The sequence below is a fragment of the Stegastes partitus genome, unplaced genomic scaffold (assembly GCF_000690725.1).
Source record: "Stegastes partitus isolate 25-593 unplaced genomic scaffold, Stegastes_partitus-1.0.2 Scaffold320, whole genome shotgun sequence".
Taxonomy (NCBI): domain Eukaryota; kingdom Metazoa; phylum Chordata; class Actinopteri; family Pomacentridae; genus Stegastes; species Stegastes partitus.
The window spans coordinates 287065-310476 of record NW_007578051.1 but is presented as its reverse complement, the minus strand read 5'-3'; the positions used below and the strand labels follow the sequence as shown (position 1 = coordinate 310476).

The 23412-nt window shown below is 41.7% G+C and overlaps 3 protein-coding genes across 4 annotated transcripts in view; 1 reads left to right on the top strand and 2 right to left on the bottom strand.

Moving 5' to 3' along the window:
* Nucleotides 1-201: 201 nt before the first annotated feature.
* On the bottom strand, nt 202-7132 carry kcnh6b (potassium voltage-gated channel, subfamily H (eag-related), member 6b). The gene is made up of 11 exons (XM_008283592.1): nt 6989-7132; nt 5649-6074; nt 4180-4573; nt 3599-3798; nt 3240-3492; nt 2947-3140; nt 2740-2848; nt 1752-2009; nt 1280-1460; nt 603-795; nt 202-498 (listed from the first exon to the last, which is right to left on the bottom strand). Exons 1-11 carry the CDS (start codon nt 7130-7132, stop codon nt 202-204), a joined length of 2649 nt encoding a protein of 882 aa, XP_008281814.1.
* Nucleotides 7133-8537: 1405 nt separating this feature from the next.
* taco1 (translational activator of mitochondrially encoded cytochrome c oxidase I) lies at nt 8538-13756 on the bottom strand. 2 transcript variants are annotated; one of them, XM_008283589.1, is made up of 6 exons: nt 13714-13756; nt 13257-13542; nt 13037-13143; nt 12417-12550; nt 10384-10546; nt 8538-9203 (listed from the first exon to the last, which is right to left on the bottom strand). In XM_008283589.1, exons 2-6 carry the CDS (start codon nt 13537-13539, stop codon nt 8994-8996), a joined length of 897 nt encoding a protein of 298 aa, XP_008281811.1. In that variant the 5' UTR covers nt 13540-13542; nt 13714-13756; the 3' UTR covers nt 8538-8993. The 2 variants fall into 2 exon arrangements, with proteins under 2 accessions (XP_008281811.1, XP_008281812.1); XM_008283590.1 differs by lacking the exon at nt 13714-13756 and having other exon boundaries at nt 13257-13562.
* A 1585-nt stretch (nt 13757-15341) lies between these two features.
* pth3r (parathyroid hormone 3 receptor) overlaps nt 15342-23412 on the top strand; it is a 14874-nt gene continuing 6803 nt past the window's right edge. The window contains exons 1-2 of the mRNA XM_008283591.1: nt 15342-15678; nt 21925-22030. Of these exons, the coding sequence (XP_008281813.1) occupies nt 15613-15678; nt 21925-22030 (172 nt within the window). The 5' untranslated portion in view covers nt 15342-15612. The remainder of the gene's footprint in view (nt 15679-21924; nt 22031-23412) is intronic.

Genomic DNA, 23412 nt, shown 5'->3' with positions numbered 1-23412 from the left:
GGAGGCAAGCTCTTCAGAGAGACAGTGTGTAATCCTGTGTCATTGTGAAATGGAAATCCCTGTTGGCCATCACTAGCTGATTTTGACCCTACTTGCTGCCAAATGTGTAATGATAGCTGAATCTTTGCAGAAAGAGAGATGGACTCCTTCCAAATGTCTTTGAGTAGCAGAGAATTACTACTATGAGAGTCACACTGTCTGTCAGATGACAGGCAGCACAGGATCTGAGAGGTGTTTTTGGATTTCGGCCAGTCCTGAGGTGATGTCCAGATTCCCTGGCAGCGAAGGGTAGCGGAGGTTTCCACAAGGCCTGGAGTTGGCCATGAGGGAGGACTTGACTGACGGCTGGGGCAGCTGTGGAACTAACCCTGGATGGGTGTCGGTTTCGGGGGTGACGGTCATGAACATGGTGTCATCAGACGCCACAGTCACATGGATGCCGCTGGACAGGGACTCCTGGGACTTCTTGGTGAATTTAAGGTCAGCCTGGTCCGAGCCCTTAAGTAAAGAAATCACAGAGGTCGAGACTTCAGTTTCAAAGACATTCATCTCCCTCTATGTTTGGACAATTTTTCCAAGTATTTCTTGGTGTGCTTCTGTACCTGTGTAGGCGTCTGGATTGGGGAAATGGGATACATGCTGTGCAGCACTGGAGTTCCAGCCCCGTACAGACCCGGTGAATCAGTAGAGAGGGTAGTTGATGATACAGTGCTGTAAGCTGGAGGTACAGGAGCGATCTGCCTCTGGAGAAGCTGCAGAATAACGTTGATGTCAGCCGTCATGCGAGTCTCTAGTCTGGGGAAGTTAAAGAGATGTTAGAGATGAGCAGAGGGAAGTTCATGCAACTGTTGAAGGAGGTTATCGCTAACACCCTTCAAGAATCTATGTTTAATACCTAACAATGGTTTTTATTAGCAATAAGTACATAGCATTTATATGTAAAAGCCAAATTTAAAATTACACAGCAGGGTGACGGGCCTCGTTCTAAGTTATAGAAGTAAGGGGTTAGTTATGCCGTGTCAAGATGTTCCTTTTTAAAACAGGTTAGTTTAGTAGGACATTACCTGCCTGGAAAAGGAAATATTGTGCTGCATTACCTCAGTGAAACCATGCAACCATTCCAAATAGGCATACAACGTCTTCATAAGCCTCCCTACTCCTGTTGCATCTGACCCTTACATCCCTACACCTAAACATGCAGCATACCTCATCATACGTCACAAAAAGTAAGAAACACAGGAACTCATTTTTTCCTAAAAGCAGCTGAGAATAATTGCACCTGTTGAGCTGTGAATGAAGGACTTCAAGTCGAGACTCGAGCTCGCTGGGCCTTTCTTCTGTGAACGGTGGTGGGTGGTATGAGTTGCGGACAGAAGAAGATCGCCAGGCGCGACTGGAAAACTGTGGTGACTGACGCTCCGGCCAGTATCCATACTTTTCGGGCACATTCAAAGAAGAAGCTGAGGAATGTATAAAGGCAAGAAACTGAAGATGAAATAGAACAAACTAAAGGCACACTGAGAAGTTTCGGCCTCTACTGGGATTGTCGAGTGTATTCATGGTCTTAAGATGCACACAACGCAACCAAAATCATGCGTTCAACGCCTCTAGGTAGCTTAACATTCAAGCCTGCATTAAAGCATCAACAGCAGCAGTCCATCGCACTGCTTTTTAAAACCTCAGAATTTGGGGCAAACACAGTATGTACGTCTATGCAGCACAAACTTCAATCAAGACTTGTTTTCATCTACCTTGGTGGCCCCGGTCCAGCACTGCATCCCGCCCCACTGAGGGGCCACTTGGCGACAGCAGTTGCACTACAGAGGGAGAATAGTTGGCATCTTCTGGAGGGTAAAGCTCTTCTTTGGCACCGTGGCAAAAAGATTTTTCCATGTCATCACTTGACTCGGAACACAAGGATCCACAGCTACAGCCATCCTCCCAGTGGGCCTGAGCAGGTGAGTGATGGAAGGATTGAAGCGGGTACGAGTCTTCGTGATCAATTCCATCTGCTCACAGGAAACATTTTCATCACTCAGTCACAGAATATTCTACTGAGGGAGCCAGAGAGCGTCTGGCATTTCTAAAACAACTTTAGAATAGCTAGACAGAGGTCCTTACTTTACTGGGGGGGACTTCTCTGGTTGCAAAAAGAAGTATAATTTAATGAAATCTATGAGGAAATTGCTCTACTTCTCATTCAGTGTTCTTCTTCAGAAAACATTTTTTCAATTAGTTTATGGTCTCGATTGGTAGTTTCACAACTTTTTAAACACAGCATGATGTTCATTTTGTAAACTGTGGCCCCCTTTAGTGAAAAGTACACAATAAAGTAGCTTTAGGGCGCAGCTACCTACAATTTGCTATTGTGTCACTAGTGTCTTTGAGTTCTCAGTGAGAGCTTCCCCTCCCTCACTACGTCTGGCTTTAAAAGAGCGAGACAGTGGTGGCCAAATTCCAACCTTGAGGCCTCAGAACGTTGGTCCACAGGCTGACATCGTGGTACCTCTGTCAATCTTTTATTTACAGGCTGTGTTCTTAAGTCTATATTTCCACCTTGTTTAAGTTTCAGAAACTATTTCAGCCCTTTAAGGATAAAACAAAGCTTCAGGATTTTAAATGGCCTATAATGTAGATCACCTTGTTTGCGGGACTTTCTGTGAACAACTTGTCAAAAGTTCTGCTTGAACATGGGATCTATAAAACAACAAACTTCTGTCACCAGTAGCAATATCTCACCTGGCCTAATTCGGCAGTCCAGAGAGTGCATTTTGTGCCTCGGTTTGTGTCGATATCCGCAGTCATCACCAGAATCGTCAGTTGTTATTATTGGTGGCACTTGATCAGCCTGATGATCAGACAAAAATACATGTTCCTCATAGAACTAAAATGACAGAATTGCACAACAAATTTAAGTTTTTCTTTAAAACCAACTTCCAAACGTACGTCTCTCAGGTCAAACGTGACCTCCAGGTTGCTCCAGAAGTTGTCCGCAAAGCTCGGGTAGATATCCAGAACCTCAAGCAGGTCGTCCCTTAGAATTCGGTGCAGGTCACAGTAGGTGATGGTGAGTACGTCAGCGTTGGACTTTCCTGGCTCGTCATACAGGTGGATAAGCTCACCAAAGATGTCATTACTTTCTGCAAGAGTATGAATGTTTTTTACTTGAGCGGGTGCTTTTTAAAGAGTGGATCTGGAACTTCTTTGAGTGCTTATTATTCTACGATTAGACGACTTACCTAATATGGCTACAACCACATCATCTCTGATGACCTGAATGGAACCACGTGAGATGAAGAAGAGAGAGTCCAGGATGTCTCCATAGTGGATCAGAATATCTCCTGGAGGAGCATGGACTGTCTTGAACCTCATCGCTAAGGCACGCAGACAGGCTTGACTGCCTCCACGGAAAGCATTGCAGTTCTGCAGCAGAGATCGGTTCAAGTGCAAACAGATGTCTGCCTGCAGAGACCCAGGGAATCCCTTCAACACCTGAACAAGGGAACACAAAACCATCAGCTATCAGAGACTAGACGTAAAACAGGAATGTAGAACAACCAACAGGTGTAAGAGCAGTTTTACCACTTTTGTCACTCACAGCATTCATGTCAATGCCATTTGTGTAGGACCAGGCGTGCTGAAAGTACTCCTCCAGCCTTTGGCGCAGACTACCAGGAATTTGGTGGAAGCGAATGAACTCTTTGACGCGTAGCATCTGGGTGTGATAGCGAGTCGTACCAGAGTACAGCCGCTGGATGATGGCAGATACGTTCCCAAATATGCTGGCGTACATGAGAGCTGATGGAAGCAAAACAGGACAAAAGATACAGGGGATTGTGTCAACAGCTTAACTTGTAGTTTTGTTTAATTGGGGACTATACCAGAATTATTAGGGGAGTTCAAAAGCAGTCAAATGATAAGAATCTGACTTTTGATGGAAGAAAACATAAGGATCTTTAATTTATTCTGACTCTAAATTATAGTTTGTGCAGAAAAAAAGCTTCAATGTGACAATCAAAAAGCATTCCAGTATTAAAGTTATTATGGTTAAATGTTAGGATTACAGTTAGGATATACCACCCATATCATCTTTAATCCTTTCCTTAATCCATCATTTTAGTTAGTAGTGAATCCATACCAATAGCTTCCATACAGTTTTACCAGTATTAGTTAACTCACATCCAATGACCATGACGCAGATGGAGAAGATCTTCTCAGAGTTGGTGTTTGGAGAGACGTTACCGAACCCGACACTCGTCAGACTGCTCAGGGTGAAGTACAGAGCAGTGACGTACTTGTCTTTGACTGATGGACCAGAACTGGAGTCGCTGTCGTTGTATGTCTTTCCTAGCTGTTCGGCCAGGTTGTCCAGCCAGCCAGTCTCCGTGTACGGCCTCTCCACAAAGCCAATAGCGTACCAAATGCAGGCCAGCCAATGGGCGATGAGCACAAAGGTGCACATGAGGAGAAAGAGGACGGCAGCACCATATTCAGAATATCGGTCCAGCTTCCTGGCCACACGGACCAATCGCAGCAGGCGAGCTGTTTTCAGTAGGCTTGTTAAGGTGGCCATCTTTGGTTTACATTAACAACAGGGAAGAAGATGTCAGGCAGGGAAATGGTCAGTCACTAAAAACCATTTCAGAAGTTTAGACACTTCGAGGACAAGTGTGTAGGATTTAGTGGGATTTATTGGCAGAAATGAAACACAGCTGTCATAATTTCAGAATTTACTTTTCATCTGTGACTATAAAGTGTTGTGTTTTCGTTAGCTCAGAATGAGGCCTTAATATCTGAATTGAAAGCAGATCTTTTCCAGAGACACGTTTCTACACTGTAAAGAGACAAACTGTAAAAAAAATAAAATAAAATAGTTTTCATTTTCCAGCAGCTGGTGCACCAAAAAAATACTGCAAAGATAAAAAATGCTGTAATTTTCCACAACTATTTTACATTTCGTATAGCCTTAGTTTTACATGGGATCATGTGTACTTTTTGCCTTTATATTGTTTAATGCAGGATGTTTACATGTGTGAAAAACATTGAAATTAGCCACACCATGGACAGAGAGATCGACGATATGTATCATGATAAAAGTCTGACAGATTAATTTTGACAGATATTACTGGTTCTAGATATTATACACTGATGAGAACTTATTGATTTGATTTGTTAAATTTAAATCTGAATATTTATGGTTGTTCACTGTTGCAGGATTTTAATGTTATTTTACACTAGATGTGTAAAGTCCCAATATTTATTTGTAATTTTATTTATATATTTTTTTGTATTTCAAAAATATGGACAAAAAAATCAGTAAAATAAAGAGAAAACATCTGTAAATTTGCTGATTTTTTATTAATTTTTTTTGTTGTACAGTGAACAGTAGCAAAGACTGACTCTACGGAGGGTGTTTGTCGTTTTTATGTTAAAGTGGCAGCCGTCATAGATTCTAATACAAGCTTGGAAAGGGAGTGGATTCAGTTGGTTGCAATTTGCAACCTCACCACTAGATGCCACTAAATTCTACACACTGGTCGTTCAAGTTAGTTACAGCCCTAAGAATGATCTCTTAGAATCAATACAATATGAGCATCCTTTCTTCTGAAAAACTTCATACAGTTTTTGTAAAGAAGCAGATTTCTTACCTCATCAGAGCCGGATCTGAAAATGAGAAGGTCAAACGGGACTGCTGCGAACAGATCGATGGGGAACCAGCCTTTGATATAGTGCTTGGCTATCCGGCTCGGCTGCGTGACCACCTCGTCGTTTTGGTCCACATAGGTTGTTCGAAGGTTGATGACTATATCCACAATAAACAGCACGTCCACCAGAAGGTCGGCCACGTTCAGAGGGTTACACGTGTAGCCACAGCTCCTTTGACGTAAATCCCCGTGTTCATCCAAGAGGAAGGCGGCCGAGTAAGGAGTGAAAACAGCCGTGTAGAGGACCAGCAGGAGAATAATCCAGTCCCAAAAGGCCTTGAAGGGGCTGTAGTGAAGCAGGATGCACCATGTTGTCTCTGGCACCTCCAGTTTGTATTCAGGCAGCACATCAGACTCCAAAGAAAGTACCTGAACACAAAGGATCCATCAGTATGCAGTGATTGCTCCACAAGGAAATCCAAACATTTAATATACAATGGATTCTGAAACTCAAAACTAACAAACAGACTTTTCTAGAAGATGTATTGCTGCATATTTTGGTTTTGCAACCCTGAATGCCCGACAAATCCTTGAGCATCCTGTCATAGCTAACTCTCAGCAGAGTCAAAACATGAACAAAGGTTACATCCAGATAGTACAATTAAAAATCTTAGATAAAGTAGCAGTGGCCTCTAATCAAGGTTGCAGAAGCTGACTGAGCGCATATGACTGGTGGACTGAAGGGCTGAGTTCATATACAGCCACAGTCATCCGGTTTCTCTTTGGTCTGACATAAAGTTAATATTTGCTGCCTTGAAAAACCTCCCCAGCCATGCAGATAAATGGATATTATCTATCAGATCAGATAAATTATCAGATTTACAGACAGGAATCAGAAAGTGACACCATGCAAGGTTGCAAACTCCTACATCCGCCCTCCCACTGAGGCAGTGATGCAGAATGCTGAGCCTCGGGGGCTCCAGCGGTAACAACAGAATTGAATCTGAATTGAACTGCAGCTCAATGTAGCTTTGCTTTTTCACACCCACAAGGAAAACATCCAGCCACCAACCAGCTACTGATTTTTCCAGCACCAGTGGGTTAATTAACGGCAGTCGTCCATCGTGGCACCAGTGTGGGAGCCTCTTTATTTCTTAGTAGTCACAACACTGCCAGCTCTTTAACGACTGACCGAACCTAACTGGCGGTAAATGCATCACAAGGCATCAGGAGGCATTGGTGTTGAATGACCGAGTTCATTCACTCAGAGCTCCATAATGGGACCCCCCTGGCTCTCACACAGCCAGAGTCGGAGCCCATGCGAGGTCCTCGGCCCCCCGTACCTGTGTGACCTTCTCTGTGACGTTCTGAGAGCGGTCCTTCACCTTGGAAGGGCTGAGCAGCTCCATCCTGGGGGTTGGAGGCGAACGGCATTCAGGGCTCCTGATGGCTGGTCCCCCACTCTTCATAAGGTCCGAGTCAGACATGAAGCTCTGCTGGCCTACACATGATTGGGAATCACATTGTTAATCATATCTAAGCCAAATACTTCCTTTGCAAGGATCGATTTTGGAATATTTTCTCCTATTTTGTATTTTTTCATTCATTTTCTGGAATGAAATTTAACTTTCTACAACTATGACTACAATTATAGTCCTTAAATCTGGAAATCTCAAAATGCATGCAAAAAACAAACTTCTTGGTGATGTTTGACACTCTCTGCTCCCCTTTAATAAGTTTCTCTATGCCAGGATTTCCCAGAATGCACATCTAGCTGTGCCCCTCCCAAACTTCTCTACCCTCAAATACTAGATAGTGTCGATACTTCACTCACAAGTGCGTAGGGAATGCAGCAGAAAAATCTCAATAGTTGATGAAATTTTCAATCAAGCACCGCTAAAAGTATTTAAACCCAACCTACCTGATTTGAAACAGAAAGTCAGATCTTCGTTGTCCACTGAGCCATGACTTAAACATCCATCCGTCTGAACACTTTTTGGACAAACGCTTCACATGTCGCGCTTCATATTCAGGCTGAACAAACAGCTGTTTATGTCTGTGTGGCTGCAGATGTCGGGGCTGAAGCCTCCACTCCGGCTCAGAGCAAACTACTGGGCTGCAGCTCGCATGTTGGCTGTGCAACATTGGAAACCAATCGATGCCATGCTATAGCTGAGAGGAACTGACAGGAAGATCGATGAGGAGCATCAGTTCAAAAAGAAAACTGGCTCAGAGTCACTAAACTGGACTTCCCCGTTACCATCAAATTGTCATTTCAGTGTTCTTGTAAGTGGTTTGTTTTGGTAGGATCAATTAAAAACATAGCTCCGGCTGTGACATACATGAGGTTGTGTTGTGAAAACTGAAAGTCAGCCGCCTAATGTATGGCAGCCGCTCAATATGTTGCATGCATACTGTTAATGTGGGACCTTATTGACTGCACTGTTGACACTATGGTGATATGGGCGGGTAATGACCTGTGATGACATTGGCTTAAAACGTCCTTCAGCTTTAACCTTTCTCCATCTGTACTCCTTTTGTCTTTAAAAATAACATATTTACTGTTTGTAGTTTCACATCAACACGAAGAGGCGGAGGCCGATTCTGTTGTGAGTAAAATCCAAGTCCTGTTATATTCAAAGTACGACCTGCAGGCTTTAAGATGAGAAGACGGTGATCACCTCCTTCTGCTAAAGGGGAAACGTTTTAGCTGAAGACATCTATAATCAAGCACAAATTTGTGGCAACCCAACTAGCTTCAAAGCAAAATCATGATCCAGCGAGCCCACAACGAGAAAACACTGGCATATTTGTAGATTTTGGATAATGACACAGAAGAATCGGATGCAGTTTTAAGGAGAGAAAACGTAAACACACACATCAGACACAAAATACCACTCAAAGCCGAGTATTTTATATGTCTGTCATGTTATTTTCAGTTGCTCTTTATTAGCACATAACCGCTGTTTCTTTCCTCAAGCTGTAGTTTCACTTTGATAGAACATTTTCAGTGTTGTTTTAATGATAATGTTTGAATTATTAACACCTTTTAAACAACTTTTAAAGACCGACTTGACAAACTGTGTTTGTGCCGCAGACGTTATTTCACTCAGAAGAAGCATGTTTGTGAGAGCTTCTTGAAACTGTGGGGAGGTCCTGACGGGAGGTGTTGACAGCGGTTACAAAACCTCTGTAGACAGCATCAATACAGCCAACACTCTTAGAATTATCATACTGATAATGTCTGATGAAGTAGTTTCAGCACCCACTGACGAACAAATCCTTCGCCTGTGAAATCAAATATTCCACATGTGCGTGTCCACCAAGTGTCCGGTCCAGAAACTGGCCTCAGCTGTGAGCCTCGATGTTGTCCCACACTCGAACTACCTCTGGAAAGTCAGTGAGCGCTTCTATTAGAGTCGAAGCAGCATCCAGCTGCTCCTCGTCCAGAGACGAGTGGTTACGGGGAACATACTCCAAGCCAGCAGACATAATCTGCATCCCCAGCTCCTTCAACGAGGCCCGGACCTTATTCAGCTCCGTCATGTCGCAAATGAACTGAGGAGAGAGAAAGAGATCGAGCTGTTAGTTGAACTGTGGTAACTGGCTGTTGGTCATTAAGCATTTAGTCAATGACGTGGGGAAAAAGTGAAAAATATCTCATGATTTCACAAAAATCCAATACAAAATGTAAAATGATGCAAAGCAGAGGAGAGAAATGAGAACAGTGAAACAGAATTGTTGATAGATGATGTATTAGTTCTCAAATGTGGTTGTGATGGATCCTTCGTTAATAGGTCAATTGATTGTCTTTCAGCGCTGATTTGCTGACATACTGCTCTGTTACTTATGTCTATCAGAGAAATGTTACTTCAAAATTAAACTGTACAGGGCCTGATGACAAGAAATACACATATTTTAGGGTGACTGGAACATCTGTCCAGTAACTATGAATGAATAAGAACTTTTTGGCTGTGATACATTTAAAGTACTTATTAATGTGCAGTGTTGCTGTGAAATAAACCAACATGTTTTGTATAAACGAAAACACAAGGGAATAATAATAATAACAGACACTGATGAACAGCAAAGTTGAGCAACTTCCATCTGTCCATCATCTATACACCGCTTAATCCTCACTGGGGTCATGGGGGGCTGGAGTCTATCCCAGCTGACTCAGGGTGAAGGCAGGGGACACCCTGGACAGGTCACCAGTCTATCACAGGGCTACACTTAGAGACAGACAACCAAGCACACTCACATTCACACCTGCAGACAATTTAGAATCACCAATTAACCTCAGCATGTTTCTGGCTTGTGGGAGGAAGCCGGAGAACCTGGAGAGAACCCACGCTGCACGGGGAGAACATGCAAACTCCACGCAGGAAGATCCCGGGTGTCCTCACCGGGACAAACCGGCGACCTTCTTGCTACCAACTGTGCCACCTTGCAGCCCAGTTGAGCAACTCATTTTTTGAAATTTGTGCAGAAAGGGATTTTTAAAACGTGTATGTGTCTGGATTTTAGAGACAGGTGGTTTTTGTTGGTCAAGCGTAGTAGGAAAGGCATCTATAAAGAAAATGGTTCTTTAGAAACCACAGCAGGATTATACTAACTTTACATTTTGGGTGACTGGACAAAAACTGCAACATGAGAAGATTTAAAAGGTTTCTTTGCATCTCAACTTCTGTATCCCTGTGCGTGTACTCTTTCATTATGCTAACCATCGCTCTCTGACCTGCAGTAAAGGCTTCTCCTCCTCATCCTCAGTCTCTTGGACGTCTTCAGCTCCCGCCTCGATGGCCAGCTCCAGAGCTCTCTCCGTGGAGACGTCCTGACCCGGCACCACCACCACGCCCCTCTTGTTGAAGCTGTGCCGGGCTCCGTCTGACAGCATCCCTCTAACGGTGAGAACACAATTTCTCATTTCATTTCTTCTCTTATTTGTCTTTTGTATGTTTATTTTTCTTTCTGAAATCACAGTAATGTATTGTATATAGCTGATCAATCAAAGCCTAAAGTAAAAAAAAGTTCAGATTCTGCAGAAATTATAAGGTTTGAAAGAAATACTGTCTTTAAAAAGAAAATAAAAACTGCAAAATGACAATATTTAACCACTTATCAGAGCTTGAAACTGTACAAACAGAAACAATCCCTGGATTTTAAACTTTACGATGGTCCTTGAACTACCCACCTCTTTCATCAGGAATATGAATCTAAGCTTGAAATGATGATATTTCATCAAAATCATTTTATTCGTCGTGTTACATTTTTAAAAAATCCCCCAAAATAAAGTGTTTGCAGTCTTCACATTCTGTAAAAAGCCCCTAAAACAATCTGTGCTCCTCAGACACACGGCAAGAATTCCCAGATTTTGTTGAATGAAAAATGAGAGAATTTCAACTTTATTTTTTGCTTTTTTGAAGTTTTCTGGCAGAATAACTTTAACAGAAGACAGTTCTGAGTTCTCTCTACTTGTCCCGACTTTTGATCGCAGTGAAAAATGAGGTCACGGTAAATAAAAATGTGAAGGGACCCAAAACCTACATGGAGCTCAGAGGGTTAATGTGCCTTTTTTTTTGTAAGTTATTTTTTTGGCCTTTCTGACAGTATTATATAGGACAGTGAAGAAAGAGACAGGAAAGTGGGGGGAGAAGAATGGAGGAAGGACCTGCAGCAAAGGGCCACGAGCGGGATTCGAACCCATGACCGCCGCGTCATGAACTATAGCCCCTGTTCATGGGTCGCCAGCTCAACCAGGTGAGCTGTAGCAGTGGCCCAACATACTTGAGCATACTTGACTTGAGCTTAGTTATCCAGAACTTCAGGTCATGCATGTGGTCAGGCTGCTGGCTGCCCTTTTTGTTGTTCTGATCAACTGATGATGATCTGACTGCTGTCAAAGCCATAAATGCCTCCCTGTCGCAACAAGTGCAACATACTGTAAATATACAACTCCACTACCTCTGTCCAGTATCCACTCTGTGCAATATGCACCATGCTCATTATTTAATTTCATCTTTTTATATAGAGTTCTTTTTTTGTTTTTAATATATATATATTTCTTTTATATTGTATATAGTGTTTTACAAAGTTTTTATATTTTTGTTTTTTGCACTGAAAGGACTGCACCTTGCTTTTCGTTGTACTCGTTACAATGACAATAAAACAAATCTGCTCTGACTCTGATGATACTGGTATGTTTACAACAAGGCAGTCCACTATCCTGTTAGTCTGCTGTATCTACTGTATGTACAGGGACATCTAGTGGTGACTATCTTTTGCCCAGTAGCTGCTGCACTGACCTCCATCATCAGTACACCGCGACATTCTTTGCATTCTTTCCCTATAACGTCCTGTATGCATGATCTGTGTACAGTTACACTGCCGCTGATCTGAAACCTGGATTTCCCTTTAACGATCACTTCATCCTATTTGAACCCCTCCAACGCTGTGTAATCTTGTTTTATTTGATTACTTCACCGTTTAAATTTTTCCCCAGTTGTGTTTCAGACGCATTATTGAGGCCCAGATGTGTTCAGCTATTTCCTTCAGACTGGGTAAATAGTATTTGTGTACAACTTTGTGGCCAAGTGTCAGATTTTTGGGATGCCGCTCGACTCCAGTAGGAAAAGGGCAATAACACAACTTTTATCTGTTTCCTCCAGCGTGTTCCTGAAATGGCTGATTTTTAGTATCAGGTACGTTAGCACATCAGTCGTGTGGTCAAATAGCATGAAAACGTGTCTTTACGACATTCCAGCGACATACCCTTTCTTGGTTAGCAGGCGTCTGACGTCCTGTTGGGTGCGTGTGTTGTTGTCAGTCAGGACCTCGATGAGCAGCAGACACCCACCGGGCCCCCGAGCCTCGTACATGTGCTGCGACACTGGTTTGGCCTTTTCCTGCAGAGCCAAGAAAACACATTAGTTTCGCAACAAAAGTGTGAAATTAATGTGTTTCCGTCAGTGTGTAATGTCAGTAAAGTCAATAAGCATTGCTAGTCACTGAAAAACTGTTTTCTCATCATCATGTATCGTTTGTCATATATATGTATATCTGTATTATTATAACTTAGGTCATTTCATTGCTTTACACATGAAAATATCCTTCATTAAACATTTAAAAGCAAAGCAAAGAACGATCTGATGTAAAATAAAGACATGAAAAATGTGTTTAAATTATAGAAAATCATTCACTTCTGAGATGGTCATTTTAGCGTTTTGTTTGTTTTTTTAGACAATAATGTCTCCTAATAATCTGTTCACATTCTCAGACAGGTGATAAATTAACTTCTTCTTCATGCCTGTAGCAGAGTCTTGAGGGAGCACTGAGGTTTTTTCATTAGCTTTTTTTTTACCCATTCATGTGTGAGTGTGTTGGGAACCTACCGCACTCTTGATGGCAGCATCTACAGAAGCTTTGGGCATGTTCTTGCTCCGGCACTGCTCCAGGATGTGGGCCAAGTTGAGGTTCAGGTCTGGGTTGGATCCACCTTCTGCAAGATGAAAACCACAACTCAAGTTCAGTCAACAAGAAAACACCTGAGCTGTAAAAAAAAAAAAAAACAAACAAAAAAAAAAACAAAACTCAATAATAAACCAAACTTACCCTTCACAGCCATTTTTATCAGCATACCGAACTTATTGAACATCTTGCCCCTCGCCTCATCTTTGGGACCCTTGATGTGCTTCACCTTCGACCACTTGTTGTGTCCTGCGCAGGAGGCGGAGCTCAGCAGCAGCGTCCTGACGGGGACAGTCCTCCACACCGGGCACGGCGCACCGGAGGCCGGCGGGAGGACGGAGTCTGGAGCAGGAAGCCTAATGGAGGCTGCAGCCAGAGCCGGGGGACGGAGGGTCCTCAGAGCCCTGAGCAGCGCCGGAGCCGCCATGTCCTTCACACAGTCAGTGAACACACGTTACTGTCACCCTGCTGCACATGCGCACAAACACTGAGCTTGACAGACAAACAGAGTCTCCGTCAGCAGAGGAGACCTAAACTTTACAACATTTAATGTTTTACTGGGAGATAAAGGAGTAAAACAGCCCCAAGTCCTATAACTTACAGTCAGGAGAGCAGCTGCTGCTGTCCTTGTTGTCAACCGGCGCTTCCTGCTTGCGGTGACGTAAAGATTTCGCCTTTCAAAGTAAAAGCGCTTGTCTAAAATATTATTTTGAAATGACGCTTAAATTTTACATAATTAAATAAGCACTTCTGGCCTGTGTTTAATTTACTTTGTTTATGAGTCCCTAATTAGATTTGACTAGAACAAACAGATTTTTTAAAAATCCCAACATTTATTGTTATTGTTGTTGTTGTTATTGTTGTTGTCATTATTGTTACTGTAATCATGATTGCAGTATGTTTTTGGAGGACCACAAGTGTGCAGCACTTTGAGACACTGGATATGGCTTCATCAAGCTGTTAAAGTGACACCATTGAGCCATTGTCCATTTTAGTGTTGGCATCCCTGTGTCCAGATGTTCTTTTTAAACCATCCCTGTCACTTTTTTACAGGGACACCATCACTACATCTGGGGCTTAGCGCCCCCTCAGAAAATTGTGATTTCTTTAAAGAAATACAAATAAGCCAGAATGTTTGTTTCCTCTTATAGCTAAGTAATAGTGATTTGTTGTTTCCCGTAGTGAAGAGATTTTAAAAACAGCGACACTCAGACCGCGAAAGCAGAATAATCAAGTAAGACTCGATCAATTAAAAAACATAAAGAATGACAGACATTTTTAAGGACTGGTTAAAACTGGTCCACATTGAATAATCACAAACTTTGGCATAGCTCCTTGTCTAATAAATCATTTCCCTGTGTGTTTTATAGTTGTATATTTTACCTCGTACATGTTCTTCTATAGTTTTCATTTTCAGCTTATGATATATTGCATGTAGAAATGTGAGATAGATCCTAAGCCATGGGAACCTTAACTCGCTATGAGGACCTCTGGGTGTCTCTGATCGAACCGACTATGAGTAGACCACACAAAACAAGTGTAGCTGCAAGGGGCTCATAAATAACAACAATAAAAGCCAAAATATTGTATATGTTTCCCATGTCATTTACATGTTTGTTAAATCTTGTTGTGTCAAGAAGGTTAGTTCTACAGACTTTAGGGTCTGTCTCATCGGCATAAACAGAAGTCATGGAGAGTCTGGTCTGCATCACTGTCCTCTAAAATGTCCCAGCGTGGGAACTGGAGGAGAAGTCTTGTTGTCCTGCCACGGAAGAAGTATTAAATCATACTGCCTCTATTTATGACGAGTATAATAATAGGCCGATGACCCACTCTGAAGCCCAGGAACATTGATTCAAAAACCAGGAACGTACTGTTTGTACTGGATTCTTGAACAACACATGTGTGGACTCAATATGTGCATAATTATCAAAGGGATAGTAAAATCTGAGAGAGTCCTGTCAGTGTGGTTCAGAGAAACTGAGTTACAGCAGACAAGTGGAAGAAACAGCAAACAGATGCTCAAACAGGATGGTGAGCAGAGACAGATGAGCACAGCAGAGGAGCACAAAGAGTTAAATGAATGGAAGTCACAGCCAATCAAGGCCAACCCATCTCAACCCAACAGCCTGAAGAGCAGTAAAAGGAGGAGGTTTCCTCCACAGGGCTCCTCTCTTCCCTCCACACTGACGCCTGCATGCTCTCTCAGACCTGATCAGGAATGACCACTGAGCTTCAAGTAGAAGACCGGAACAATCTGACACTTTTAAAGCATCTTTTCTGGGTGATAAGAACTTCTGAAGCTCAGGAAGATCCTGAAAGAAAGCTCTTACTAACTGATAAAACTAAAAATAAGCACAGAGGAAGCACTGATGGAACAGCAGAGAAGAACACAACCTAAATGTGGGACACAAGTTCCTTCAACACAACCTGAGGAGGACAAAATGATCTGAGGGGAGTCGTGTGTTGTTCTGTTTAAGCCGACAATCGAAAAGACGTCATGCTGTCTGCGCAGGGAATCGGTGTTCTGGCTGTTTTCCACAGTGTCTTAACAGCTACTGCCCTGGTAAGTGTTGTGTATTTATTCTAAATATTTGAGATGTTAATTACCTAATTTATTGGATGAGTCAAAAAAAAAAAAAGTTTTTAGTTGAGTGACAGAATCTTGATGTACTCAAGAAGGAAAACTTCTTTTTTCTGCTTTGCTTTCACTTTTAGTTGCTCAAATAAACAGAATTCAAACAAAACTTTAACTGTTTTTATTTCCACAAGTATTATTTGCACAAACATAAGCTTTTTCAGAATAGATATTATTTATTAGGAGTAATAATAATCTTCTCCCATTTCTGCTGACAGGCTGGTGAGCACAGCAGAGGGTCAGGTCTCAGTCAGTCTCTTAGTCCAACAAAGGATGAATTTTATGTTCTAAATTTAAACTTTTCACACAGTAGCATCACATCTTACACTTAATCACGACACTGAGTCAGAAATAACGCTCTCATACTGCTGCACTATGGGCCAAATGTAGAAAATATCACATATCTGCGAGCCTCTTTGATCGTTTGAATTTTGGACTTAGATTTATCACTTGCTGCAGGAAATGTGCCAACGATTCATCAGCAGCACTCAGTGGTGTCATTTTCCTTTTTCTTTCGCAAAAAAGAAAAAAAAGGGAAATGAAAACACTTTTTCTCAGCAATCCTTTCATTTTTAATTTACAATTTTGTGAAGAAATAGACAGTTCTGTCCTGTTTCTTCTATTTTTACATATCAACTCTGTGAAATTTTCAAAATAAAATCAACCTAAAAAAAATAATAAAGCAAAAAAATATGGTCGCTTTTTTTTCTTTTCTTTGTGCTGAAGAAAAATAATTATCTAAAACCTAAATAACAAAAAGTAATCTCCCCCCTGAACCTAATAGCTGGTTGTGCAATCTAAAGCAATAACTGCTACCAAACACTCCCAATAAGTGGAGATGAGCCTCTGACATCAGTGTGGTGGATTCTGACCCACTTTTCTTTGAGAGAATTGCTTCAGTGCAGCCACATTGGAGGGTTTGCGTGCAGGAACTGTTCTTTTCAGGTCCCTATGCAGCATTTTAATCATGTCCAGGTCCAGACTTTGACTAGACCACTCCAAAACTTTAATTCTATTCCTCTGTAGCCACTCAGAGGTGGTCTTACTCTTAAGCCTGAGGTCACTGTCTTGCTGCATAACCCAGTTGTGCTAACTCAGAGACTGATGACCTTCTTCTTTTTTTGGTTTCCTCTCAATTATTGCAAAGCATCCCCATCACATTACTCTGCCACCTCCATGCCTGCCTGCAGGTATGAAGTTCTTTCTGTGGAATTCTGTGTTTGGTTTACATGTGACGGGGCCCCTGTCTTCCACACAGTTTAACTTTCCACTCATCAGTCTGCAGCACATTCTCCCAAATGGTTTCAAGGTCAGTAAGGTGTGCTGCGGCGCTTCATGGATCGTCTCCCATGGGTGCCATTTTTTGCGCTGCATCTTTCGGGTAGCCAGAATCAGAATCTGCTTTATTGGCGGAGCGTGCTCACGCATACAAGGGCTCCATACTTTCTTTATTCTGAAAGCAGTCACACAAAAAACACTCACGCATTTAAACAAGTGCAGCAGGTTTAAGAGAGCAAAATGTTTAGCTCGTATGTAGTATATGTGTAAAACGGCGTGTTTGAAAGTCAGATTGTGCAGATTGTAATGACACACTAATAAATACAGCTAATGACAGTGAATATAGGGTTATGAACTGTTTATTTAAGGGGATGACAGTGCAGTGGAGCAAAGAGTAGCATTACAAGAATCAAAATATAAACCAGTATGTGATTAAAAAAAATAAGTATTTAAATAATTCAGTTGCTTTATTGTTCGATGCAGCAATAAACAAATTATCACTGCAATGAAATTCTTAGTCCGCTGTGTCTCTATTGAACGCCGAGATTAAACCGTTTACTGACTCATTCAAACACAGTCATCAGCATCGACTGAACAGGAACAAGTGTCAAAATAGTACATATACACGTTGGTTTAGGGTTTAAAACTCAGGATTCAGAGCTGCAGTGATCAGTGTTCAGAGTCATAAACGCTGTTCCTTCATGTTCTCTTTGGATCTTTTGTGACTTCCTGCATGAGTCGTGGCTGTGCTCTTTAGAGAAGCGTGGACACCTCGACGACTCACCATTGTTCTGTTTCTGTTTTACTGTCTCTCACTCTGTGCAGCTGTAGAAATACATCTGGAACACTTCCTACACTTAGAAAAAAAAGAGAGAACTGTTGGACCAACTTAAAGATTCAGTTGTTGACGCACAATTGCATTAAGTTTTTTTAAATTAAGTTAACAATTAACAATTATGCCAGTGGTTTTAGGTTAGATGAACCTAAATTATGTGATTCTTTGCATAGCTGCAACTTGATTTTAAGGAAAGTCAACTTGTTCTTTCCATTTCTTCACTCTGTTATCCTACTCAAACAAAACAGCGACTGAGGTGCAGCAGAAGAAATTTCACTGATATCAGAATTCAAGTTTAAAGGGACAAAGTGTACTTTCAAAATAATAGCAAGCAGATTTATTTGAAAAGTGCCTTACTTCCACTACAGCTTTTTACAGTGTAGACTAATGTTTTTCAATCACATTTTCCTCGTCTCTTCTGGACTTTCTTTTACTCATAGTGTGCTAATGTTGAGCCAACTTCATCCTTCTAAAATAATCTGTTTAAGTGATGCTTTAACTGAGCAGAGCTGACAATAATTAGACCTGGGTGTGTCTAGTCCAGCTCTTATTTAGTTAGTTTATTAGATTTAGGGTGCAATATGTTTTCACGCAGGCCTATTTAGTACTGGATCACCTTTCTGCTTCGAAACATTCAATAATCATTTAAAACTTGTATTTTGTGTGTGTTGAGGTCGTCTTTGGTGTTTTGTTAGATTTAGTTTGAAGATGTGACGTAAACAGAATTTACACATTTTCATTTCATTTGCACATTTCCGTATCTCTCTGATATATTCTTGTAAATTTTGTTGACTCTCTTCTATATTATATTTTCTATATTTTTTATCTTATTTTACCTTCATTTTATACCCTACCTTAATATTCTGTGCTGTCTTTTGTCTTGTTTGCCCCCTTTGTTGAATGGACGTGCTGCTGTGACACCTGAATTTCCTTCTGAGATTAATAAAGTCAGTCTAAGTCTAAACCAGGAGGATGTCGATTACTTTTTTCACAGCACTGTTTGTCTGTTGTAGCTGTTTCCAAATGTAAAAGTCAAATCAGGTCACAGTGAAGTCTCTTGTGTTAATATAATGTCAGCATCAGGTGGAGTGACAGTGTGGGAGTAACGAGCTGCTATAGAAAGATTCTATGCAGCAGAAACCTGTGTGGGGGAAACAAACTATATATGAGGTATTTTTTGCAAATTCTCCTGAAAAACTCTCCCAACCAAGAAGGAATATGACTTAAAAAGTCAACACAGACGTCCACACACAGAACGGGTTTGTCCATCTGGTAGCAGAATGAGTAGATTTGAACATTTTATGAATTTGAATACTCTTAAATTGTTGCCACCAGACGTCAGAGCGACCACACCAGCCTCCACCAGTGGTGACTGTCATGTCCCAAGGTACAAGACTTCATCCTGTCAGTCTGCTCTTTCTGCAAAGGGGGCAAAGCTTTGGAACCCTCTACCCACTAATCTAAAATTAGAGGCCAACAGTAATGCTTTTAACAAAGGACTCAAACAATGGCTAAAATCAAAACAACAGCACTCACATGAATAGTTTTAGCTGGTTGATTGCTTGATCATGTTGCCTTAGTTTGTAGCTTACATATGTATTCATTCTGATAAACTGCATCTCTTTTGTAATGTTATTGTACGCTGTATTTCTCTCTCTCTCTTCATATTTCTTTTCATATTACTTTCTCTATTTTCATCATTTCAAAAGCCTCCTCTGGACGAGTGTTGCAAATCACCACATGCGCTAAAACACTGAAACAATGCATCTGGTTTGTTCGATGTAGTTGTGATGTCCACATCAAATAAACAATCAAATCAAATAAATAGATCTGTCACAATATGACATTTTTACTGCTTATGATAACCCAGTGAATTTACAGTAACAGTGTTACCCTAATGTCCACTGAGAATCTTTACTGAAGCATTTCAAAGTCAAACTCATCTTTGTTTGTTGTGTGTTTCGCACCTTTTTGTGAAATGAAATCATCTTAAATATAAGTGAAGAGAGACTTTAACCATGACCGTGCTGTATGTTGTTTCTATGGAGGAGTGTCCCGGATTATTTACAATACTCTCATATTACTAACATGATGCCCATATTTCATTGTTAAAACATCACGGTCATCGTCAATACCATTAACCATGACAGCACTAATTAGAGAGGCACTGGAATGTAAAAGAGGCATCTCCCTGACGGAGACAAACACCTGTAAAACCCACAACTGCTGCAGTGAACCCTACAGCCTTCAATCTCCTCCTTCAGAAATCACCTGTGGTCTGTTTTACCTCACAAACCTTTTAACCTTTCGCTCACCGAAGCATGACCCTTCAGCAACTTGACAGCAGCTCCCTCCCAGCCTCTTCTTAGGAAACTTGAAGGACTTCTTCTTTCCAATCTGCTTGTATTAAACTGTGCAGCAGGTTGATTTGCCGTGTTGATCTTTGAGGCAGAGTTGGAGGGATTCACCGTAGCCAACAAGATCGTGACTGGGAAACACACAGTTCAAAATACAACAACAACAAATGGTTTTAACTGCTCATCATGTCTGTGTTAAAGTTAACTGAGAGTCCCTCCTAAGACAGACCATTACAGGACGTGATAGCAGCTCAGAGTTCCACATTATTGGAAACACAGTTCGTCCTCTAGCAGTTTATTTGAATGGCCGGTGCCAAGAATGTTACTTATCACGTATCTTGTTACATGAATTGCTTCAGTTGGGATTTAGTCGGTTTAACAAGAGTGAAAAGTTTTCTTTAGCTCGAGGAAGGCAGCTGTGAGTCGGCTCCTTTGCTTAAACAATGTGAAAATAAAACTGCAGCTGCCTAATCGGATAAATATACAGAAACTATAAAAAGAGAAAAAATGTCCTGTGACCCCAAAACTCAGCAACCAGTTGGAAAAGCATGTTATCTTTATGAAATTGTTAGATTTAGCCCGTTTATTAAAGAATCATCAGATTGTCAACCTTTTGATGGAGGTGCTCATCTGTGATGTGCGTTGCTGTGACGAAACTCAACCAAATCTAAGCTTCAAATTGTCATATTTCACCAAAATCACTTTATTCTGCATGCCTCATTTTAAAGAAACTGCAAAAATCAATCACTAACTCTATCTAGATTCTGTAAAAAGCTTAAAATTCTCAGTGCATCCGTGAATCCCAGCTATAGTTGTCCCATTTCCATAGCTGTACCAGTGCATATTGAAAAATGCAAAAAAAACAAAAACAACAAAACACCCAGAAACTGTCTGTGGTTCAAAGGAATAACATTCTCATGTAGTTGAGAGGATTATCAAATGTTTCAAATGAATACATGCTGTATGAAATGGACATGTTCAAGCACAAGTTCTGCAAAACTTGACTTAGACACAGTGCTGTAAAGTCTCATTTGTAATCCCCTATCTGGAGAGAGGTCACAGGTTGTTGGACAAAGCTAAAGTCAATGAAGCAGCTCATTCTCATGCATGTTTTCTTCCTCCTGGACCCAACTTTTGCTCTGCTGTGAGCTCTCTGGTTGACTCGCTGCTAGTTTTTTGCTGCTCTGTTGTGAAATGAAACCAGGAACACAAAGCTTCTTGTGTAGACCGGCTCTCTTGTCTGCACGGCCGAGGTCCAGAGGAAAAGGTCCCCGAGTGGCCAGCGGCAGCCTCGCCGCCGGACAAAAAAGGGGTTGGCGGGGGATCATCACATACCACACCCTCACACAACTATTTCACAACACCTGGAGGCAGCACATGGGAGTGTTTGTGGCTGACAGATCATCCTGGTCGGACTTCAGAGAGGCTCTTAAAAGGACATTTTTATTATTCGTAGGAACCTTAACACACTAACAAATCTAAGCTTGGCAGATGCTCAGAGGAGCTGAAGTTCTTCATACGGGTCTTAAATGCAAATACGTTACATTGTTTATTCTGTTTATTGTTTATTCATTGTCATACCTGCTCATTTATCTGTTGTGTACCTTCTAAATTATAACACATATAGAAATTTAATGCATCCGTATGACAGCCTTACACGCTTTTCTTACTTCTTCTTCATGTCCTGCTCTTATTGACCTACAGATAGACTCGGATGACGTCATCACACGAGACGAGCAGATCTACGTTCTGATTGGTGCTCATGCCAGGTGTGAAAGGAGCATCCAGGCTCAAATGTCCCTCGTTAAAGGTTTGTGTTTAGTTTCTGGTCATTTTTTATAAAAGCCTCTTCAAGACAAAATCCCTAAAGGTGTATGATAAACTGTCAAAAAACAGAATCAAAATAAATATTTCTGTCTTCACAGGTGATCTAAGATCTAAGACTGAGAATATGTTAAAATGTTTTTCATTCTTTAATATTCAAAAGCTTTGCCTGTTAAATAACAACGTTAACTTTTCCACTGAGGTCAGTGAGTGCATGTCCAAATATACAACCAGAAATACCATTTATTACATCAATTATTTATTTGGAATCAGATATAACACCCATCCAATATCCTGCTGACCAGTATCTCTGTGATTACACAGTTGAATTTCTGTGCAAAGCGGAGCATTTTTAATTTGGACTCTGACGTAGAAGCTGATGTTAGATACGTTTATTCAGCAGGAGGAAGCTTTCATAAGATGCAGACGCAGTCAGAAGGACAAAAATCTGCAGACTCAGAGTCGGCTTCCAGTGATTCTCTACATCTAACCCGGACGCTCATGTCAGACCACATCCACAGTGACTCTGGTCTGCACAGATTGAAAATGTCATTATTTGACAAAAAGACATTTATCGCAATTAATTTGTTCCCCTTTTTGATTAGAGATCAAGACAAGCTTTATTTGTCACATATGCATTTATACACGGTACAATGTGCAGTGAAAAGTATTTATTAACAGCCTCCAGTTTCAATAAAATAAAAATAAAATAAAATTTACAAAAAATAATGTCATGTCCCTGGAGCCTCGGCCCCTGCCGCGCTCTCTCTCTCTCCGGCTCCCCAGCACGCAGGCAGGTGTGCCTGGTTACCAATCTGCTGATTGGTACGTGGGGATTGGTCCGCTCCAGCTGCGACCTCCGGTCTGCCGGTATTTCAGCTCCGGCCAGACAATGCTCCAGTGCCACGCCGTCGAACCATTCACCGTTTCTGTCACCATTCCACTCCTGCCACTGAAACCGGATTCTCCACCTGCTCACCTGCCCGCTCTCATCCACTCGTCTGTTCCGACGCCGCTCCACCACTGCGGCTCCTTCAGCTCACCAGCACCAGCTCCGCTCACCTTTCCCTCCCTGGATTCCCTGGCGTCCCCCCCGGTCTCCGCCTTTTGGTGTCCTCTTTTAGTTGCTCCGCTGTCTAGTTTTGGTTTCCCGGTTCCCGACTCGGTGGTGCCGAACTTGGGTCCGTGTCTTAGTTCTTTTGTTCAGCCAACCACTAATAGGTGTAGTTTGCCCTTCCTGCAAACCTCCTTGAGGTTTGTATTTATTTTTCATGCGTGTCCTGCCACCACCCACAAACCCCACTACCACTTCTCCCCCTGAACTCTCCACCGTTGACTGTAAGTCTCCCTTCTGGGGAACCCGCCAGG